Source organism: Anguilla rostrata, chromosome 15, assembly GCF_018555375.3.
Source record: "Anguilla rostrata isolate EN2019 chromosome 15, ASM1855537v3, whole genome shotgun sequence".
Lineage (NCBI taxonomy): Eukaryota > Metazoa > Chordata > Actinopteri > Anguilliformes > Anguillidae > Anguilla > Anguilla rostrata.
This window is the reverse complement of record NC_057947.1, coordinates 10680468-10699930: the sequence shown is the minus strand read 5'-3', so window position 1 is coordinate 10699930 and position 19463 is coordinate 10680468. Positions and strand designations below refer to the sequence as shown.

The 19463-nt window shown below is 42.1% G+C and overlaps 1 protein-coding gene and 1 long non-coding RNA gene across 2 annotated transcripts; both read left to right on the top strand.

Moving 5' to 3' along the window:
• Window positions 1–1474: 1474 nt before the first annotated feature.
• Window positions 1475–18196, top strand: LOC135241175 (solute carrier family 40 member 1-like). The gene is made up of 8 exons (XM_064311341.1): window positions 1475–1990; window positions 2102–2169; window positions 9040–9199; window positions 9814–9929; window positions 13511–13637; window positions 14364–14609; window positions 14738–15382; window positions 15818–18196. The coding sequence occupies exons 1-8, from the start codon at window positions 1960–1962 to the stop codon at window positions 16129–16131; spliced, it is 1707 nt and encodes a 568-aa protein (XP_064167411.1). The 5' UTR covers window positions 1475–1959; the 3' UTR covers window positions 16132–18196.
• On the top strand, window positions 2176–5327 carry LOC135241176 (uncharacterized). The gene is made up of 3 exons (XR_010325920.1): window positions 2176–3359; window positions 3825–3959; window positions 4196–5327. It is a non-coding gene; the product is annotated as an uncharacterized LOC135241176 (long non-coding RNA).
• Window positions 18197–19463: the final 1267 nt, after the last annotated feature.

Sequence of the window (19463 nt, the reverse complement as noted above, 5' to 3'; positions counted from 1 at the left end):
ACTGCATGAACTGCAACGCCTGGTTGCAAAAAGGATCTCAGCCAGGCAGAGTGCTTCAGCGGCAGGTGTGATGCTGTGTCGTTTTATTCCGATTAGCTAGCTACATACGATCTCACCATTTAAAAGTCCAGGGTCCAAAAATGTTGTGTGCTACGTTCAACTGTACTAACCTCTGTTCTCTGTTCTTACAGTTCTTTCAGTTAATACACTTGAGACATTTTCAGATAAACCAGGTCCTATGTTTCCCCTGATTCTCATAAAGTCTCGTCTTTTATAATTTGTATATGTTGTTGGTGAGATCAGATTTGTAAGCAGTATTGAAGCTTCTTTAAGAAGACAAACTAGCGGGATTTGCTTAGCTAGGGGGAGCAAGCTTACCGTCTTGCTATCGATCTATCTGTCTATGTAGCTAACTTGCTAGCTATTTATCTCGTGATACATCTGTCTAGCTATCTAGAGTTCTGTTATCTATCTGTCTATATAACTAGCTAGCTAGTTAGCTAGTGATCTAATTTTCTATGTAAATATCGTAACACTAAACGTATCTTGCACAATTAACTTTTTTGAAATGTTATGACAGTACGGTTCTGTGGTTGCAAGGCCACGATTGCTGTCCAGACGTGGGCGTGTCTAATTACCATGCAAGGTAGTCGGGGTGGATTTTCCTGTAGTCGTGGACTTGTCTTTCGCGCCACTGCGCTTGCGTTGGTTGCAACCAGAGACTGTAAAAAATATGTTGCAACGGGCAATGTGGCTGCGCCCTAGTTTGGGCTTCATGCGCCAGTGAGCATAAGCTAGTAATTATTGTTTCGGTACTCGTCCCGTTACCCGGTACTGTCAAATCATGATGACGATCATAAAATCAAATCTTAGGAAATTAATCGCGTCAGTAATTTGTCTGGCAATTGCTCGGTAAAACAGCGGACTGCTACATGGTAATTTAAACAAGTTTTACGTGATTGGCCACTGCAGCGTGAAGTTGGGTTGCGTTCAGGCAAAAGTTGATTCTGGTTCAACTTTCTTGCCATAGGCAGCTGCGTTTTTTTCGGTACCCCATCCAGTCCCCACTGCCGCAGCCTGAACGCACAACCCCCATTCAAATGAATGGGAAGACTGCCGTTTTGCCGCATTGCCTGATCTGGTGTGAATGCAGCCCAACCATAACAAATCAGTGCGTGACGTCATGATCACTCGTCTATATTTTTATACGGTCTATGGTTAATGGCTAACATGACTCCCTAAAATTGAGAACTGCGTGGTAAATTTGTTTCTAACAAATATGTTTCTAATCTTAACACCAGCGATTACATTATTATCACCGTCATGTTTTTTTAAACATTTGCAAGCAAGCGGATCACAGGATTGGTTTGGCCTTTGTGATAGAGTCGCAATGAAGTCCCGCCCACACCGGAGGGGAAAACAATTCATCACGTGAAGGTGCCTCCTTGCCACTTTCGTCTGCTAGCAAACAACATAAAAATACCTAAAAGCTGGTGTGTGGTGGGATGCACTGCCAACTGGGTAAAGAACCCAGAACTAAGTTTTTATAAGCTGCCGAACCGAAAAACCTATTCTATTATTGTGGCGCCGATTGTTTTCCCCTCCGGTGGGCGTGGTTTTCAGAGTATGACGCGTTGCGCTCTGCTCTATTGGATCATTCTTCATGAATTATTCATTAAATTCCTAGATTCATCTTAGGAAACAAATATTGGCCGACAGAAACAAACAGGTCGGACCGTCGGGCGGTTTCGGCTTGCATTAACACTAGTTTTTTAAAAGTAGTTTCATATAAAATATATCTTTCCAACTTCAGCTACAGTGATAGCTAAGTTTGGAGAGGAGAAAAACAGCTATTTAGAATTATTTGCAAATAGATAGTCTAATACGTATTTTCAGTGGGGTGATACTACTACGGAACGAAGTGAAAAAAGCCTACTACTAAATACAGCGATCAATACGATGGAAAACTCAAGATCCAAGAAATGTGGTGGTAGGCACTGTATTTCAATGATGTGGTTTCAATACATGACATTAGACAGTGCTAGCTGCATGCACTGAAGAAAAGCTAGACTATCGAACAGTAATCTCTATACATTTGCAGGTTCTTTTTGTGATTTTTTTACTTCGGCGAAGTTTCTTATTTACCTTGGGCATGGTTTTTCAACGTGGGTGAGTAAAACAAATACACACTCCTTTATATTGAATACATTTATTGCAAGCAAGGTTCTGACACGTGTTTTTAACGTATTTATTTTTGTTTGAAATGTCCACTGTTAAACAGTTGTCTATTGAAAGAAATAGGTAGGCTATGACAGTTTTAGCTTTCTTCAGCAATTTATAAACAACACACGCACATCAAACAAGGTTTCCGATGTAAAGCTAACATTCTCATATTTTCCTGTCTTATTGCTTCTTAAGATATTTTGACATTATATCTGTTATACTATACAATAAAAGCTGCAGCATCAGATGTTTTCACATGGAAATCACTCATCGGTGGTTCTTTTCCCCATTGGCTTTCAAACAGCTCAGTTGGCCAATTAACAAAGAACATTCTTTCTGCCAGTACGCATTCTGTGTTTGTCGTGGCCTGGCTACATTTTGGTCGCCTTTACACTGCCAGGTAAAAATGACCCAATTCCGATTTTTTGCTCACATTTGGCACAGATCGGATAAGTATTATGGACGTGTAAGCAGGAAAAAGGCACATGGAATCAGATATTCTCAGATCCTCAGGCCTCAATCATATGTGAAAATAATATCTGATATGAATCGGATATCTGCCAATGCGACTGTCATCTAAGCGGACATATCGGATATTCTCGGTAATTGCGATTCGCACGTCATTGAAAAAGCGACGATTTTATACTTTTACGCATTTTAATGATGTACGATGTTACTTTCACATGCACAACTGGCTACTCTCCGCTGAAATAAAACGGCGAAAGTAAAATAGAGGACGACGGCTGAATCCAGTGGACACCTGCCGAGGTTACCTGTCTTTTAAGCCTTTGGGGCGAAGAGTTGGTGCAGGCTAAAATAAATGGTTTGTACCGAAACAAATCCGTTTATGAAGAAATTTCAGTCACGATAGGAGAAGCGAGGATTTAAACGCTCGTGGCTACAGTGTCAGCGCAAAATCAAGACCTTAAAATCGAAATACAAGTAGCCTCGGTCAAAGACCAAAACAGCAAGAGTGGCAGTGGTTGTGCTACATGTCCCTTCTACGACCAAATGGAAGTCATTTTAGGTGACAAACCAAGCTGCCGACCAACTGAGATACTAGATAGTTATCGACAAGAAGCAAGCATCGTCAGTGACAGTGGACGGGGAAGACACGGAGTGTGATAACATTACTGGTAAGGAAGAACTAAAGTTATTGCTGACATTAGCTAAATTAGCTGGCATATTATCTAGACTAACGTTTAGCCATCGCCAAATTGGAAAAAAGTGATGTGATATTATCAATAACGTCAGTGTTAGCCTATTTGTTTAGAAACAAGGATGTACTGGTGTTATTTTCTACAGTCTCTGGGTGTTACCAGCTAGCTAGCTAGCCTAGCTATCATCATTACTAAGCATGATGACATCTCATACCTAACCGAACGTGGCTGGGTAACGTAAAGCAATTTCTAATTTGGTGATGGCTACAATAGTAAGTAATATGCTACGGAAATTCAACAGGCTATATTACAAATTTGTTTTTCTTATTATAGCCTGTATAGTTCAATAATGTTAGTCCTACTTGTTGAGGGTCATTTTGAATATCTTTAGTTCATATCAGTCACTTTTTATGTTACAAGACAACATTTGCCTTTAACCAGATGAGCTTCCTGACACACCAGAGACCACCTCATCTAGTGAGACAACCGCCTCATCCAGTGTGAGCACCAAAGAGGCGACTTCAAGGGCCTGAACACCAACACCTGGCACACACCAACAGGAGCGTAGTGGAACCGGTAAGATTTCAAAATGTTGTAGTAGTCATTGTTCTTCAGAAAATATTATGTCCTTTTTACAAATAGTTATTTCAGTCCTTCAAGGTATTGTACATCCTTTCACACAAAATTGTTAATAGAACAAGACAGCTAGAATGATAGGGGTGCACAGTAAAGTAATCCATAAACAAAAGTAATAAAGTAAATCATAAGCAAATGGCTCACTATGTATAGAAATTAATTATGTCTTTCTACAGGTGCATCTACAACACGCAGGAAGCGGAAAAACAAAATGGAATCCACAGTGGAGGTGTTTGGCCAGAAGATTAAAGAATCCCTCTCCCAGATGGATGACACCAAGCTTCAGCTTAAATTGCAATCAGCCCAGCACGCCCATGAGTTAAGGATGATGACCCTGTTTACACAGTTCCTTGCAGGAAGACAATCTCACCAACCTGAGATGCCACTCCTTCACCTGGGCCATACCACCCAGTCAAGCTCATACCCGGATCATGTCCACCCTCCTCTGTTTGGTCAAGATTATGCCCGCGCTCCACCCTTTCACCAGGATCATGTCCGCCCTCCACCCTTTCACCAGGATCACACACTCCCCATTCCAAATGATGCCCACCCTCTTCCTCCCTTTTACCAGGATTATGCTTCTGCTGGTCCCTCTCACCATTCACACCCTCCATTCATTCAAGAGGATCATACACACCTCCTTCCTCCCTTTCACCATGATACCCAACCTTCACCCTCTCACCAGGCCCACATCCACTCTCAGCCAATCATTCCTGCCCAGCCCAAGCCAAGCAGCCCCCAGCCGCCATTTGAGGATGACTAGTCCAATTATACTGATAACAAGATGATAGGTATAATCCCCCCCCCGCCCCCATTTTTTCACCTGCCTAATTCAATATTGTTCAGGATTAATATTCAGGCAATAGTTTATGTTGGCTACATTTAAGGTGAGCCCTGTTTTCTCATGTTAACATTGTACTGTTGTACACCTTGTAGGTATGGGTGGGCGATATGACCTCTATCACCTTTAAAAAAAAATTTTTTAAATTAATATTCAGGCAATTTAAAGTTCAGAATAGCCTAGATTTTTTACATTAAGTGGGAACACTGGAAGGTGTTAGTGGCCTACATGCATTTGAGTTTTCTCCTGTTAACTAGAGGAGTTATCTTAGCCTAGTCTTCTTGTCGGGTGTTTATACAACAGTCTTGAATCAAACCCAGGAAACTGCAAGCACAAAGCATGCACCCTAGTGTTTGTGCTTCTTGTGTTGCTTTTCAGTTAGTTTTTTGTATTCGTCATGGGTTCAAGATCTGTTCCATTCAAGTCATTGAATACAGTTTAAATAAATAAATATTCAGCATGAAGAATGTGGACTTGACTTTATTATTATACAATTAATGCACTTTCAGTTCATTGTACACCACAATGCAAAAAATAGTAACGTTACTGTACTCAGCAAAAATCCTATATACTGTGTCTAAATAAAATGCTTCAAATATAAAACTATAAACTGGCATTTACGTTTGCCAACGCCATTACATTTTTAGCCTACAGTAGCCTATATACGATTACTTGTGCCACCATATTTCAGTGCTGTTCAGCAAAATGTTGGGCCAGTGCCTCCCTGATTCTTAATGGTTGGGTGTCTGCAACACCCAACGGGAAAACGGCCTCTGCTGGTATGTCAGGAGGTCCAGCTGCATTGAGATCCTCACTGTATGCCTCGCATATATTATGCAGAGATGATTGTAGGGACCAATGATAAGTCTACATCGAGACATTTTGCCAGGCACCTCCATCGACCCTTTAATCGACCGAATGCACACCACCGACATTCTAGCCCCGCTTAACCTCTGTGCTCTGGGGTCATGAAAATATCAGAAAATATATAATTACAGCTCTCATACTGAAGAGAAATATGTGATCATGGCATGACTATGCAAATCCAGGTTAAGGTTTTCAGTTATATAATTGTACGTCAATAGCAATGATCCATACTGTATTTGTATATCATGTCTAGGGTTGCAAAGGGTCGGAATATTTCTGGTAAATTTCCGGAAATTTTTTAAGGGAAGTTAAGCTCGGGAATTTTTGGAATTTTGTACAATTTAGATATAAAAATCCCAAAATCTCTTTCGCTGTGTCCACCACCATCTTGATCCTCTCTGATTCTATTTCACTAGCACAATTGATCACCATCGCTATAAATGCTAAGAACCTTCTTCTATCCATATACATCATTTCTGTCACACCTCACTTGATCTTTTCCTTCTGTTTCAGTTCTATCCTGTTCCTTCCTCACAGCTCCCGTTTCTGCCCTCACTCTCTTCGTTGCTTCTGCATATGTTATTTTATTCTGCACTCTTGTTCTTTCCACCTCGCTTTCCCTCTTCCTTCTTTCGCACTGCTTTGCTCCTGCCTCATGATTTCCCCCACAGTGAAAACATATTGCCTGGTCTTTAGACATTGTGCAATCCTCATTCGGACATCCATCTTTCCCACACCTTTTACACCTGTGATCCCTTTTCCTTCAAACTGCTGCCACGTGTTCATAATCCTGACACCAGTAACACCTCAGTGGAACCCTTTCATATGCCCTCACCCTGTAACTAACATAGTCTAAATAAATCCTCTCCGGTAGTTCTCCTTCAAATTCTAACAATATTGAGCCACTTTCTTGTTCTTTACCCTCCCGATAACTTTTCATTCGCCTCGCCCCCAATTCTCCCTCCACCTCCAAGAAACAGTCAGCATAGCGATACCGGGACCCCACTGATCACCCCTTTCCATAGCACCCTTTACCTCATTAAAAAACAGACAACTTTTGTCAAACCAAATATTTTAGCTTTAAGTGCTTTATCCCTCAATCTTTTTGACTGGCACTCAATGCTTATAATTCCCCCCCGGTTACCCTCACTGCCCTAACTTCCCTAATCTCCTTCTTCATTAATCTCCCTATTTCATGGACGTCATTAAAAACAGCATTTGCTTCCCATCCAGACCCGGGCTTAACATCCACCTTCATTCCTACTACAAATTTCTCATCCTTATTTTCATTTTCTATTAAAGCAATAGCTTGGATGAATATTTCGGTCTTGTTTGCGGCCATTGCAAATAGCGGAAGTGCCGGCTGAATGTTTACTTCATAGATCTAAATCTATGGTTTACTTCCTCTTCGGGAACCAAACCGTCGTGTACGCATGCGGGTTGTTTCAAGTGCTAAGCAAGTGTAAACACAGGTATTGGATATGGGTCACTTTTAAAAGTAGATGAAAGCAGGCGGTCAAAAAATCGGATATAGGCAAAAATTCCGAACTGGGCATCAAGACCTGCAGTGTAAATGCGACCTTTAAGTGGACGATAAAACTGCAAATGTGCTATACAGCTTCTCTTTGGATTGGAAGATAGCCAGTTCACTTATATTGTGCATTTGTCCCAGTCAAGCACATTACTGAAACATTTTAAAGAATAGCAAAGTAGGCGGGTGGAATCAGGTCATCTGGGACACTCTTTGGTAGAATTACCAGGAGACCATCAAAAAAGCTGGTTACTCACTCCAATGATGTTTTTATAAGTAGTCACGGATCTCTGCAATATTTCTGTTTTTAAATTATGTTGTAAAGTATACTTGTTTAGAAACTACAGACCTTCAAACACACCAAGACCCCTTCTCTCACGTTGATGACATGTTCAGGTAAAATGGGACAGGTGGTAAGGTAAAGGTAAATTTTCAGTTCAAATATTTTTTTTATTTGAACATAGTACATAGTACAATTGAACATAGTAAATCATACCTTATAGAAGGGCTGACCAGAGTAAAATAGGGAATCAGGTGTTGTATGAATACAAAAATAATTACAATTAACAGCATGCATCTACTTATACCAAACTGTAAAAAATCTAGAAAATGTATCTAGAGGCCCATGTAATGTTTTTTATGAATACAAACACTTTGCCCAATATAAGAAACCATTTCATACTCATTTTAATGTGAAATTAACATGACAAATCAATGATTTATGTGCCGGACATCAAAAGACACCGCTCAGCAATATTGACCTAGGCTACTAAACTGTTCAATTAGTGAACAGTGCTAGCATGAACGAATAAACTCTGATCAACTGTTATCTATAACAGCTTATTCATGTTATATTCAACTGCATTCCCTATCTAACTATACTCCCTCTCTCCTATGTGTGTGTGTGAGTGTGAGAGAGAGAGTGAGTGTGTGTGCGCACGACCATGTTAGTGTGTCCCCCAGGTACAGACACACACACACACACACACGGGTGATACAGAGCATCTTAGTCCCTACTCCCTAGATTCATATTGTTAACCTTAACCTGTGTGACAGTGCTTGTGTGGGAGCATAGCCTACATTAGCCTAGGTTTCATGGGGGTTGTGGGGAGTATTGTGTATCTGTGCGAGGCAAAATGTGTGACCAGGTCAAGATAATACAAGAAAATGCCTATAATAACAGGGTATTACAGCATAACTGATCAAATCGCAATCTTATTGCAACTATTAACACTTAAAAGGTGTCGCAATTTAGCTGAAATGTTTGTACCATTTTACCAAACACCTTTTGGTAAAATGGGACAGTGCTTCAAATGCTTATTCACTAAAAAACAATGTGTATTCAGACTTCATAAAGACTTTATAAAACACTTCATCATAATACAGCTCTGCAGATTGTTAAATAGTCTGTTTTTGGGTTAGCACCCTTATTATGCAAAAGTGAAATTCGATATGCCACAGCGCTTACCGAGCAATTGGCCTGACCTGACGTCCTTCAAGGTTTTGCCACACACTTCCTGGTTACTACAGCCCAATCAAAACGATTGTTTTATGTTAAGTAGTGATGTAGCAACAATTGAAAGTTTTCAGTGATTGGCTGCTAATATTTAAAGAGCACAGTGCCTCAAAGCTTATATGTCCCACTTTACCTGATGTCCGAATTTACCTGACATAACCTAAATATTTAAGAAAACAGCAGGTGTATCTGAAGCCGAAATGAAACGCATGCACTTACATATAATTGTTTTAACTGTGAAATATTTGATGCATTTGTCGTGCAGGGAGACCGTATGTGGAATTTTGCAGTCGCTGTGTTTCTGGTGGAGTTGTACGGTAACAGCCTACTGCTGACTGCCGTATACGGACTAGTAGTGGCGGGCTCTGTCCTGCTGCTAGGAGCCATTATTGGTGACTGGGTGGACAAAAACCCCAGGCTTAAAGGTTTGTAAGGCTTAATGTCCCTTTCATACACACATACCCTGTAATAACACTTGAATTATGATTAAAAGTACACTCCTGTGTTTATTATCATTTGAATGGTTTTAGTTATTAAATAATCTTAGGTTGTACATGCCCTTATAAATTCGTTGTAACTGACATGTCACTATGGGGGCCCCTGTGTGCCACCTTCTTAAGTAGTAAAATCTACATTCACATAATTAAATGGACACAAATAAATATAGTTAAATTATTTATATATATTTTCTCTGAACTTAATTTGTTATATTTAGTATTTTGCTCACAAATCACAGATTTATTATTTTATTTTTTGTATTTATTAATTTAACCACTTTTTAAACTATTCATTACGTCAAATACATTTATTCATTGTATTTCAATTTAGTATTTTCCTCCTTCTATTTCCTGTTTTCTTGCTCCAATATTATATTTGAGAATGTGGCACATTCGGGCCACGATATTATAATGAGGTGACGAGGTCTAGAAGGTGGCACACAGGAGCCCCCATAGTCGCAGGGGTTATTTTTCCTTATATGCACTTAACTGTCTCTTTTTGGACCTTTCTATGTATTTATGGTTTTTCTGTTTTTGTACAGTTGCACAAACCTCATTGATCGTCCAGAACTGTTCTGTGATTCTCTGTGGAATTCTGTTTATGGTGGTTTTCCAATTTAAGACACCGCTCAAAGAACTCTTCGATGGGTGGTTGCTTGTGAGTACTATACTTAATATTATTATGTGTGTATTTATTTATTTTACAGATAACTTGTTGGAACATGATTAAATTAGTTAGGAGTGAAGCATTAACAACTTATATGAACTAAGACTGGACAGGCTGCACAGTTTAGACCAGCGTTTTTCAAAAGCGGGTGCCGTGAGATTCTTCCAGGGGTCCCCTCAAGATTTGAGTTAGCCTTTGTTAAAAATGAAAAAGTTATGATAAGACTCAGATTTCAATTTATAATGGAAAATTTGTAAGCAGCGCCGTCCCTATACTTTTGGGGACCCCTCAACATTGCCACCTTATTTACTGTGGAGGCATGCATAAGAGCACATTAGCAAGGCAGTACATTCAGTGACCAATTTCAACAAAATGGCTGTTTGAGCTGCATTTTAATGAAAAATTTATTATTATTATTATTATTATTATTATTATTATTATTGTTACAAATTTCATTAGTTGGTCAAATAATACATGAGACAGGTATTCACCAGATCTAGCCCCTGCTGGTTCTATTATTCATAACATGGTCTGTTTGAAAGGCCCAGTTTACATTATAGGAGACTGTGCTTACATTGTGTGAAGATTTCTACTGGTTGTATATACTTTGACCATGGTCTGGCCGCTCTTAACTCTACAAATGATAAGTAATTTTAATGATCCATCATAGTGGTGATGGCTGTGAGCTTACATGCACCTCCTTTCCACACATCCAATACTGAAAGCGAAATTTCCTGCCTAAAATCAACCAGATTTATTGTGTCATCACCACGACCGCTCTGCCTCATATAAAATACATTGGCAAAGTCACTGTGTTACTATCACATAATATTGGATATTTATGTGTCCATACCGCAAAATTTTGAGTACACAATCATATATCTATATCGTGAATGTGGGCATGCTTAATGTAACAAAGCAGAGAACAACAGTGACTAAATTGTTTTTGGTTACTTTAATACCGCTTTTTAAAGTGATCATACCTTTCATCTATGCTTGTTCATCGTCCTTCAATTTTTCTGACGTGTCTCCACACCAGAGGGGTTTGGGGTTTCGATATTTTTTCCTTCGGTTGAAAACGATATTTAATGATGATTGAGGTTTCAAGGGGGGCCCTCTGATTGGCTGACCGACCTCCCTATGACCAATTAAATAACTAAAAAGGCTTTGATTAATACCACTATGAATTTGGGAGACACACTGATATTTTCTTTTAATCGATCTGTCAAAGACGGTAAAAGGTGTTGAAAACTGTGTACGTCATTTTGCGGTGCTGCGGAAATGGAAATTATTTACAGGGGTGCCTTGGGCCTGAAAGGTTTGGGAACCATCGGTTTATAAAATGGAAATTAAAATGTATGCTATCCTGCTGTATAAATATTCAGGTCATTGTAACTGCACTATTTTTGAGGGAGGTTTTCCACTAGAAATAAGATAATGAATCAAATGAACTGGCTGACATCGGGCTTGAAGGGAGCCAGCCAAGCCAAACTTGACACTAAACAGCATGAAAGAGTTGAAAGGAATATATTCTTTGCAGCTGTTTTGAAGATGCATTCTGTTTAAAATATTTTTATTGGAAGCATTTGTGCAGAAATCTTGACCTTTATACAGGATAGAGAACTGCTTCAATTTTTACATTATTTTACAAAAATAGCATAAAATAAACAGGAGAGAGAGAAAAGGAAGACAAAGAGACAGCAAAAAGGGGGAATGTACCCGTCAAACCACCCATCCACCCGCCCGCCCAGCACTACTTGTAACTTTTGAGTTTGTGTTCAATTTGGATGTTGTTCCAGAAAGGAAATAAATGGTGACCATATTTTTAAAAACTGTTTCAATTTATCTTTCAAGATAAATCTAATTCTCTCTATGTGTAATGTGTCGTGTGTTAATTCTGTTATCCACAGCTTCACTGGAGGAACTTCATCTTTTTTCCAGAATTTAAGTATATAAGTATTTATTAAGTATTTTAGTTTTTTTGCTGCTATTAGCCCGTAGGAGACAAGGTGTTGTTGAGATGCAGTCAATTTTCTAAGTGCCTCCGCATTTCCCAATATAATCAGTTTTGAATCTGGCTCCAGTGAGATTTTCAGTATATTGGAGAAGATGCAGAATACTCTGGTCCAAAAGCTTTCTATTTTGGGGCAAAGTACAAAGCTGTGTGTTAAAGTGGCTTCTTGAAGCTGACATTTGTTGCAGAGAGGGGAAACATTGGAGAATATTTTATGCAGTTTAGATTTTGAATATTAAAACCTGTGCAGCACTTTAAACTGTATCAGGCAGTGTCTGGCATTTATAGAGCAAGTATGAATATATTGTAGGCTTTCATCCCATAAATCATCTGAGATTTGTTGACCCAACTCATCCTCCCATGCATACTTGGGTACACGCCGGGTACAAGAGTCTAAAGTGATGTACCCGCAGGATCAGATGTCGAGGTGGAGCGTTGTCGTCTGGTCGTGTTCTCAGCGCCCTGTGTGCTCGGTCAAGCAGAGGCTTTGAGTAGTTTAGTTGTAAAATCCCGTGTTCTACACCTTCCTTCACTCCGGCTATTCTCAAGTTTTGACGCTTTGAACGTTCCTCCAGATATAGACAGTTTTCTGATAATTTTGACACCAAGCCGGAGATGCGCTCCACTTCGACTTTCAACTCGTCCGTAGCGTCGGAGCTAGCTGTAGCCGCTACCTCTAGCTCTTGGATGGTCTCGCTGTGGGAGAGTGAGGTTGCCTGAATAGTTTCCAGCTTACGGTTGATATCGGTTTCCAATCGTAGAATTTCCCCTCTCAGGGCCGCGGTTACCTCTTCAATGCGAGAGTCTGTTTTGGCGCATATTTCCGGCTTCACTGCAGAAAGTTCTAGGCGAGGGGTTTTAATGGCCTGTAGAACCTGCATTTGGTTTGCATTCTCTTTGCAGGAATGTCTCTCGGGCGAGTCCGGGGCTTCTGTGTGGCCTTCCTCTCCATCTTTTTTTCGGTTTTGGTTTGGGTGGCATTATGGACTGTTTTCCGTTAACGTTTGTGTTGTTGATATTTCGGTATTTCCGCGTGTGATGGTGTAGTGGTAAGCGGTTTTGCTCTGTTGTTAGCGCAATTTGTTCGAAAAAATGCAGAGCTACTTAAACTGCATCTCTCCATCTCGCCATCTTGAAGATGCATTCTGTCAGTACTGCACTCATGAGGAAATATTTCAGAACATAAAACATTTGCTTATTTGTGTAGTTTTTGTTGTTGTTGTTGTAATATACACTGAATATCTCGGGTAACAAGCTGCAATGAGACACATTACTTGGCCATAAATGGAGAGTAAAAGTGTGGAGCCTGTACTCAAATGCAGGACCTGTACTCAAAAACAGGGCTTGTACTCAAATGCAGGACCTGTACTCAAACACAGGATCTGTACTCAAACACAGAACGTGTACTCAAACACGGGGCCTGTACTCAAACACAGAACGTGTACTCAAACACAGGGCTTGTACTCAAATGCAGGAGCTGTACTCAAACACAGGACCTGTACTCAAACAGCTGTCTTTTCAGGTTTCTCACAAACGTCCTTTTCTTTACGATTGACAGACTTCCTGTTACATCATGGTCATCACCATCGCCAACATCGCAAACCTGGCGAGCACGGCCACCTCCATCGCCATTCAGAGAGACTGGATCGTAGTGGTGGCAGGGGAGGACCGGAGCAAGCTGGCAGGTAAGGGGTCGCCATGGAAACCCATCCGAGTGTAGAGGTCCTTTATGTCTGCAGCACACCTGGTGTGAACTCCACAGGAAATGTTTCTGTTATTTTACCTTTTATAACTCCTCTCATAGCTCAGGTAATGGGGAGCCATAAAATGCAATAATAATACAAAACACGCACGCCATCATTTTTATAGAATGCATTTATCATTCATGAAGTACAACGGTGTCAGTTTCTTGACCTGGATATGGACTTGTACACAAATTGAATGCACTGCAATATATTGCATATATGGAATTATTGCAAAATATTTTAAATATATGTAACAGCAATATATATGGGCATATACTATATTAGTCATTTGAGTATTTACCCATGTAATGTTAGGCTATATATTTGGATAAGATAGGACTATTTTTTTCTGATCTTGATGATGTTTTATATCAGTATGTTGCGGTGTATTCAATTTCCGTAAGTGCTGTAATATTTTCTTAATGATGCGTAAGTAAACTTGCCTGTAGTTCTTATTTTTTAAGGAATATTTTTTTCCCACACTGCTTTTCATACTGGACAGGCACAGTGATCATTGATACTACAATAAGCAGCACAAATGGGACCTAGACCATCCTGGAAGTACAATGAATTAGCCTTCCCTTATATCACATGTATTTACATGTATGCGTTCTCCATCTCCTGCGAACAGGCTGGCATTTAACAGTGTCTCGGTCTCTCCGACAGACATGAACGCCACGGTGAGGATCATCGACCAGCTGACCAACATCCTGGCGCCCATGCTGGTGGGCCAGATCATGGCCTTCGGCTCCCACTTCATCGGCTGTGGCTTCATCTCGGGCTGGAACCTCTGCTCCATGTGCCTGGAGTACTGCCTGCTCTGGAAGGTGTACCAGAAGACCCCCGCCCTGGCCGTCAAGGCCGGCCAGAAGGCCGAGGCCCAGGAGCTGGTCCAGCTCAACGGCCAGAAAGGTGCACCACCCAAGCTCCGTAAACCAGTGACCAGAGATAAGAAGAAAGCTTGCGTGCGTTGGTTATCTGTGTGCTTGATTACACGGCCTCAGTGTGTCTCTGTAACGCCTTTCTCTTGTTGATTTCAGACCCAGAGGACGGCGAGAAGCCGGGCGAAGGCTCCCAGCTGATGACCGAGGTGGAGCAGGCGACGGCGGGTTCGCAGGAAGAGGCCGGGGGGCGCTGCCACCAGCTGACCGAGCCCTTCCGCACCGTCCGGGACGGCTGGGTGGCCTACTACCGGCAGCCCATCTTCTTGGCAGGCATGGGCCTGGCCTTCCTGTACATGACCGTGCTTGGATTCGACTGCATCACCACGGGCTACGCCTACACGCAGGGCGTGAACGGCTCGGTGCTCAGCCTGCTGATGGGCGCCTCGGCCGTGTCGGGGATCTGCGGCACGGTGGCCTTCACGTGGTTCAGGAAGAGGTGCGGCCTGATCCGGACGGGCTTCCTCTCGGGCGCGGCCCAGCTCTCCTGCCTCCTGCTCTGCATCCTGTCCGTCTTCGCGCCCGGGAGCCCCTTCGACCTCAGCGTCTCGCCCTTCCACGAAGTCGTCAGCCAACTGATGGGGGGGGACGACGGTTCCCTGGCCGAGGGGCACTCGACCCTGCCGGGCGCCCTCTCCACCAACGCCACCAACGCCACCACCGCCCCCACCGCCCCCACCTCCACCGCCGCTAACTACTGGTCCGTGGGCCTCCTTTTCTCCGGGGTCATTGCTGCTAGAGTCGGTAAGCGTCAAAGACCGCCGACCCTGACGGTGGACAACCGCACGACATGCTGGCTTCCCTCGTCAATCTGCGCTTAATCGATCAGTTAATCGGCTGGTTACACAGCTGACGAACACACAACTCCGCAGACTCTTTCCTGTGAAGGTACTGGGAAAAGGAACTTTATGATTGTATGTGGTGGTGGCGTTCAAGGGGTCGAAAAAAAGGTGTTTATGGGTTAAGTGCCTCACTCTGAGCCTCGTGTTTTGACATAGTGTGTCAAAATCTGCTGCCCATGGCATACATTACCGCTGTTATTAACCTTGTCTGTCCTTATCTTCTGATGGCTTATGGCTAGCCATGAGTGTTTAGTACTATAATAATTGTCTCTTATCACTCATAATTATGAGGTGATAAATATTTATCCATGGTACTTAATTTGTCCTTGTGTTCCAGGTCTTTGGTCCTTCGACTTAAGCGTGACTCAGCTAATCCAGGAAAACGTGATCGAGTCTGAGAGAGGCATCATTAACGGCGTCCAGAACTCCATGAACTACCTCCTGGACCTGCTGCACTTCATCATGGTCATCCTGGCGCCCAACCCGGAGGCTTTCGGCCTGCTCGTCATTCTCTCCGTCTCATTTGTCGCCATGGGTCACATGATGTACTTCAGGTTCGCCTACAAGAGCTTGGGAAGCCGGCTCTTCCTGTGCTGCTCGCCTGACCCCAAAAATAGGAAGGAGGACGCCCCGCTTCCCCCGGCGGTGTAACTCCGTACCAGGGCATTGCCTCTTGCGTTCCTATCTCTTGTGTACCCACGAGTTCCTGCCAAGATCTGATATCATAGCTCATATTGTGTTAGCGTGCTTTCGCTTGTATGGCTACCGAGCTACATTTAACCTTGCGCGCTTTGTTGGGTCAGTGTACACCGCACTGTCCTTTAGCCTGTAGGGCTGTATCACACAGAACAGGTGAAGCAAGCGTCTCTCTTGGGCGCTGATAGCCGGCTGGCCTTGATGCCGTGTTGGGGGGGGGGGGGGGGGGAACCCGGTTTTTACACACAATTTTTTTTCTGTCAGTCTCTTCCCTTTGGCCTTTGAGTACTGAGTTAAACTTTGTACTGTAGTCAATAGGGGCTTGGAAGCTTCAAATGGAGGAGAAAAATCCTAACTAGATAGTAAAGTCTTGTACAGTAAAAAAAAAAAAGTTCATGAAGCTTGAGTGATCTATGGTTAAAGGTACTTAGCGTAAAATGTACTCTGTAAGAGTTGATTTAAGGAATCATGCTTTGTATCTTCAATCTTCCTGACCCCGTTTTTGATTGTAATATATACGCGATAAACCAGTGTGCCATTTTTAAATTGGTTCTTAGAAGCCCTTAACATGAAACGATTTCAAATGACAACAATCCTACTTTTGATTATATTTCAATCACTGTATGTTCTATCAAAACAAACTCCATTTAACATGGGTGCAATATGACCAAAGCTGAAGTTTTCATTCAAACGTAACGGTTGGTTCTCTGCACGTGTGCAGTTCATACCTGCCTGATGTACTGTAAGTGACAGTCTTGTACAGGGCCGTTCTGTGGCACTGTGTTACATAGTTAATTAAATCTATGGCCTCTTCATGGCACACTTTACAGAAAGCTTTCCCCCACGTCATGCTTCTGTTGCTATGGGATTTAAAATGGTGACCCTGAGGGAATAAGTAGCTTCCTGCAGCACACTGAGGTCACAACAAAGTCACCTGTTACCCAGGAACAGATCAACACAGTGCATGTGTCCTGAAGTTAACCTTGCTCTTTCAGAGGCTGTGGGTAGCTTAGCTTAGCTTAGCTTAGCGGAATCCTTAACAGACTACTGACTATACAAAGACAGAGCTGGAACTCAGTCTCTGACCCATTCTTGATATTCTAATATGCATTTATGAGTTTAGTTGAGTTTGGCTCATTCCAGAACCTAACACCGCTAACACTTTTGTCACTAATAGTGTTTGCTTGCTGCACATGCACATTTGCTTGACAGTCGTACGTACTGCCTGAAAATCTGCATTGTATCTTTGGTGAGGTGCGCCATTTTCTGAATAAAAAGCTGCAGGTGGTGCCAGCCGGCATCACAGGGAGTAAACGGGAAATATGCCTCAGGCACATGCCATGGGCAGGTAGGGAAGGTGTTATCAACATGGTGGAGGTTAAAGAATCACTGTGTAGACCTGAGCCGATTTCTGCACTAAAGCCACTCAAATCAGCTGCCTTGTTTTGTTCCCCGAGAAATATCTGGCAAGTGTAGGAACCTCATTATGTTGGCTGGTAGAAAAGAGCACCAAATGTACAAATCTTTCAGCACAATGTGCCTTTTGGTGCTCCAGACACGTTTGTTTTTATATGTATGTATGTAACAAATTATATATATATTTCCTATTTGTCTTTTAAAATATTTTTATGCTTTTGTGTACTTATTTTTTTTCCTTTGAAATGTTTTTTTTTATTTTTACATATTATCTTAAACTGTGAAATTAAACAGAACAAGAGGCAATACTTTGGCAGGAACTATAAAATGACATTATATCAAATGTAGTTTTGTACATTTTAAATAGTTTTTTCCTTGAAACAGTTATATATAAATATATACATATACATAATAATTTTATACTGAGCATTCATTTGCATGATTTTTATATGTTAAGTTCTATGAGCAGGCTTTTGTTAATTGTGTTAAGGTTAATTGTGGCAATCGGGCCTCCTTAACGATGGCAGAGTTGCAATTGGGTCATTAGTTATTCTGTGTGCGCCATGGGGCGTGTTCTTCAAAATAAACCACATAATTCAGCCAGTCTGTGCGTCGGTGTGTGAATGCGTCCTTTCTGTTGGGGGGGGTGGGGGCACTTCTTCCCCTCTGGCTTTTGTCCAGCTGTGTGTTTCAAGGGCACTTGAAGGTCATGTTCTTACACCGAGCCAGATGGCAGTTTGCTGAGGCCCTGCTCTGAAACCCGACTTTCCGGCTCGGCTCGCTGTTATCTCGTGGGAGAGTAACAAATCGACCCGGTTTGGCCCAGTGGCGAGGGCGAAGGATCTCGTACGCTGACCTCCGTGCACGTGACGCGATTCTCTGGCGTTAACGGTCAGGTGGGGTTGCGCCAGAGCGGATCTAGAAACATTTCGAAAAAAATTTTTTTTTGTAAATCATACGGATTATGAAATGTCCTCATTCGGAAAATGACAGAGGGCAAGAGCGGTTAGAGGAAAAGGCCAATGTCTACTTGACAACAGCATTGCTGACACAGTGCACGAAAAAGATAAGCAACTCTTTCGCAACAGCTCAGCTGCTTTTTATAGAAGCTCCAAGATGTAGACTTGGGTGAGAAGATTGGAAGTCATGCGGTATGAGTGAGCCCTTCCATTTAATCTTTAAACACTGCTTCTCATTTCATATCAACAGCTGACCTGTAGCCATTCATAAAAATACTCATAAAGATTCATTCACGGTATGTCTCCTGCTACCATAAAGCAGTTTACAGAATTGCTCCCATTAATCTAACATTTAGCATCTCTCAAAGATACGGATCAATTACATTTTACACATGGCTGCAATCCACATTACAGCTATTTCTAGCCAAGAACACAGTTTAGTTCACACAGTGAACACTATTCAGACCTAACCTCTGCAAAGCCAACTAGGCAGAAGAATAAGCTACAGTATTAGGACAAATACAAATTACCAAAAAGTGCTGGGATGGGGCAACATGTAACAAGTGTCATAAAAAAGGGGGGGGGGGGAGATTTAGAGTGAAATATACAGCGTGGTGGTGGTTAGTCTAGGTATAGTCTGAAGAGATGAGTCTTCAGGCCATGGCGGTAGTGAGGGGGAGGTTCGGAGAGGGACGGGGAGTTCGTTCCACCACTGGGGAGCTAGGGTGGAGAAGCTCTGTGATTCCTTTGGGCGGGTGGGAGGGGTTACAAGGCGCCCTGCTGCCGCAGAGCAGAGTGGTCGAGCAGGCACATAGAATTGAGTCATGTCCTGCAAGTAGATGGGGGCTGTCCTGTTGGCAGCAGTGTAGGCAAGGGTCAGGGCATGCTTTAAACTGGGAAGCTTTAACTGTT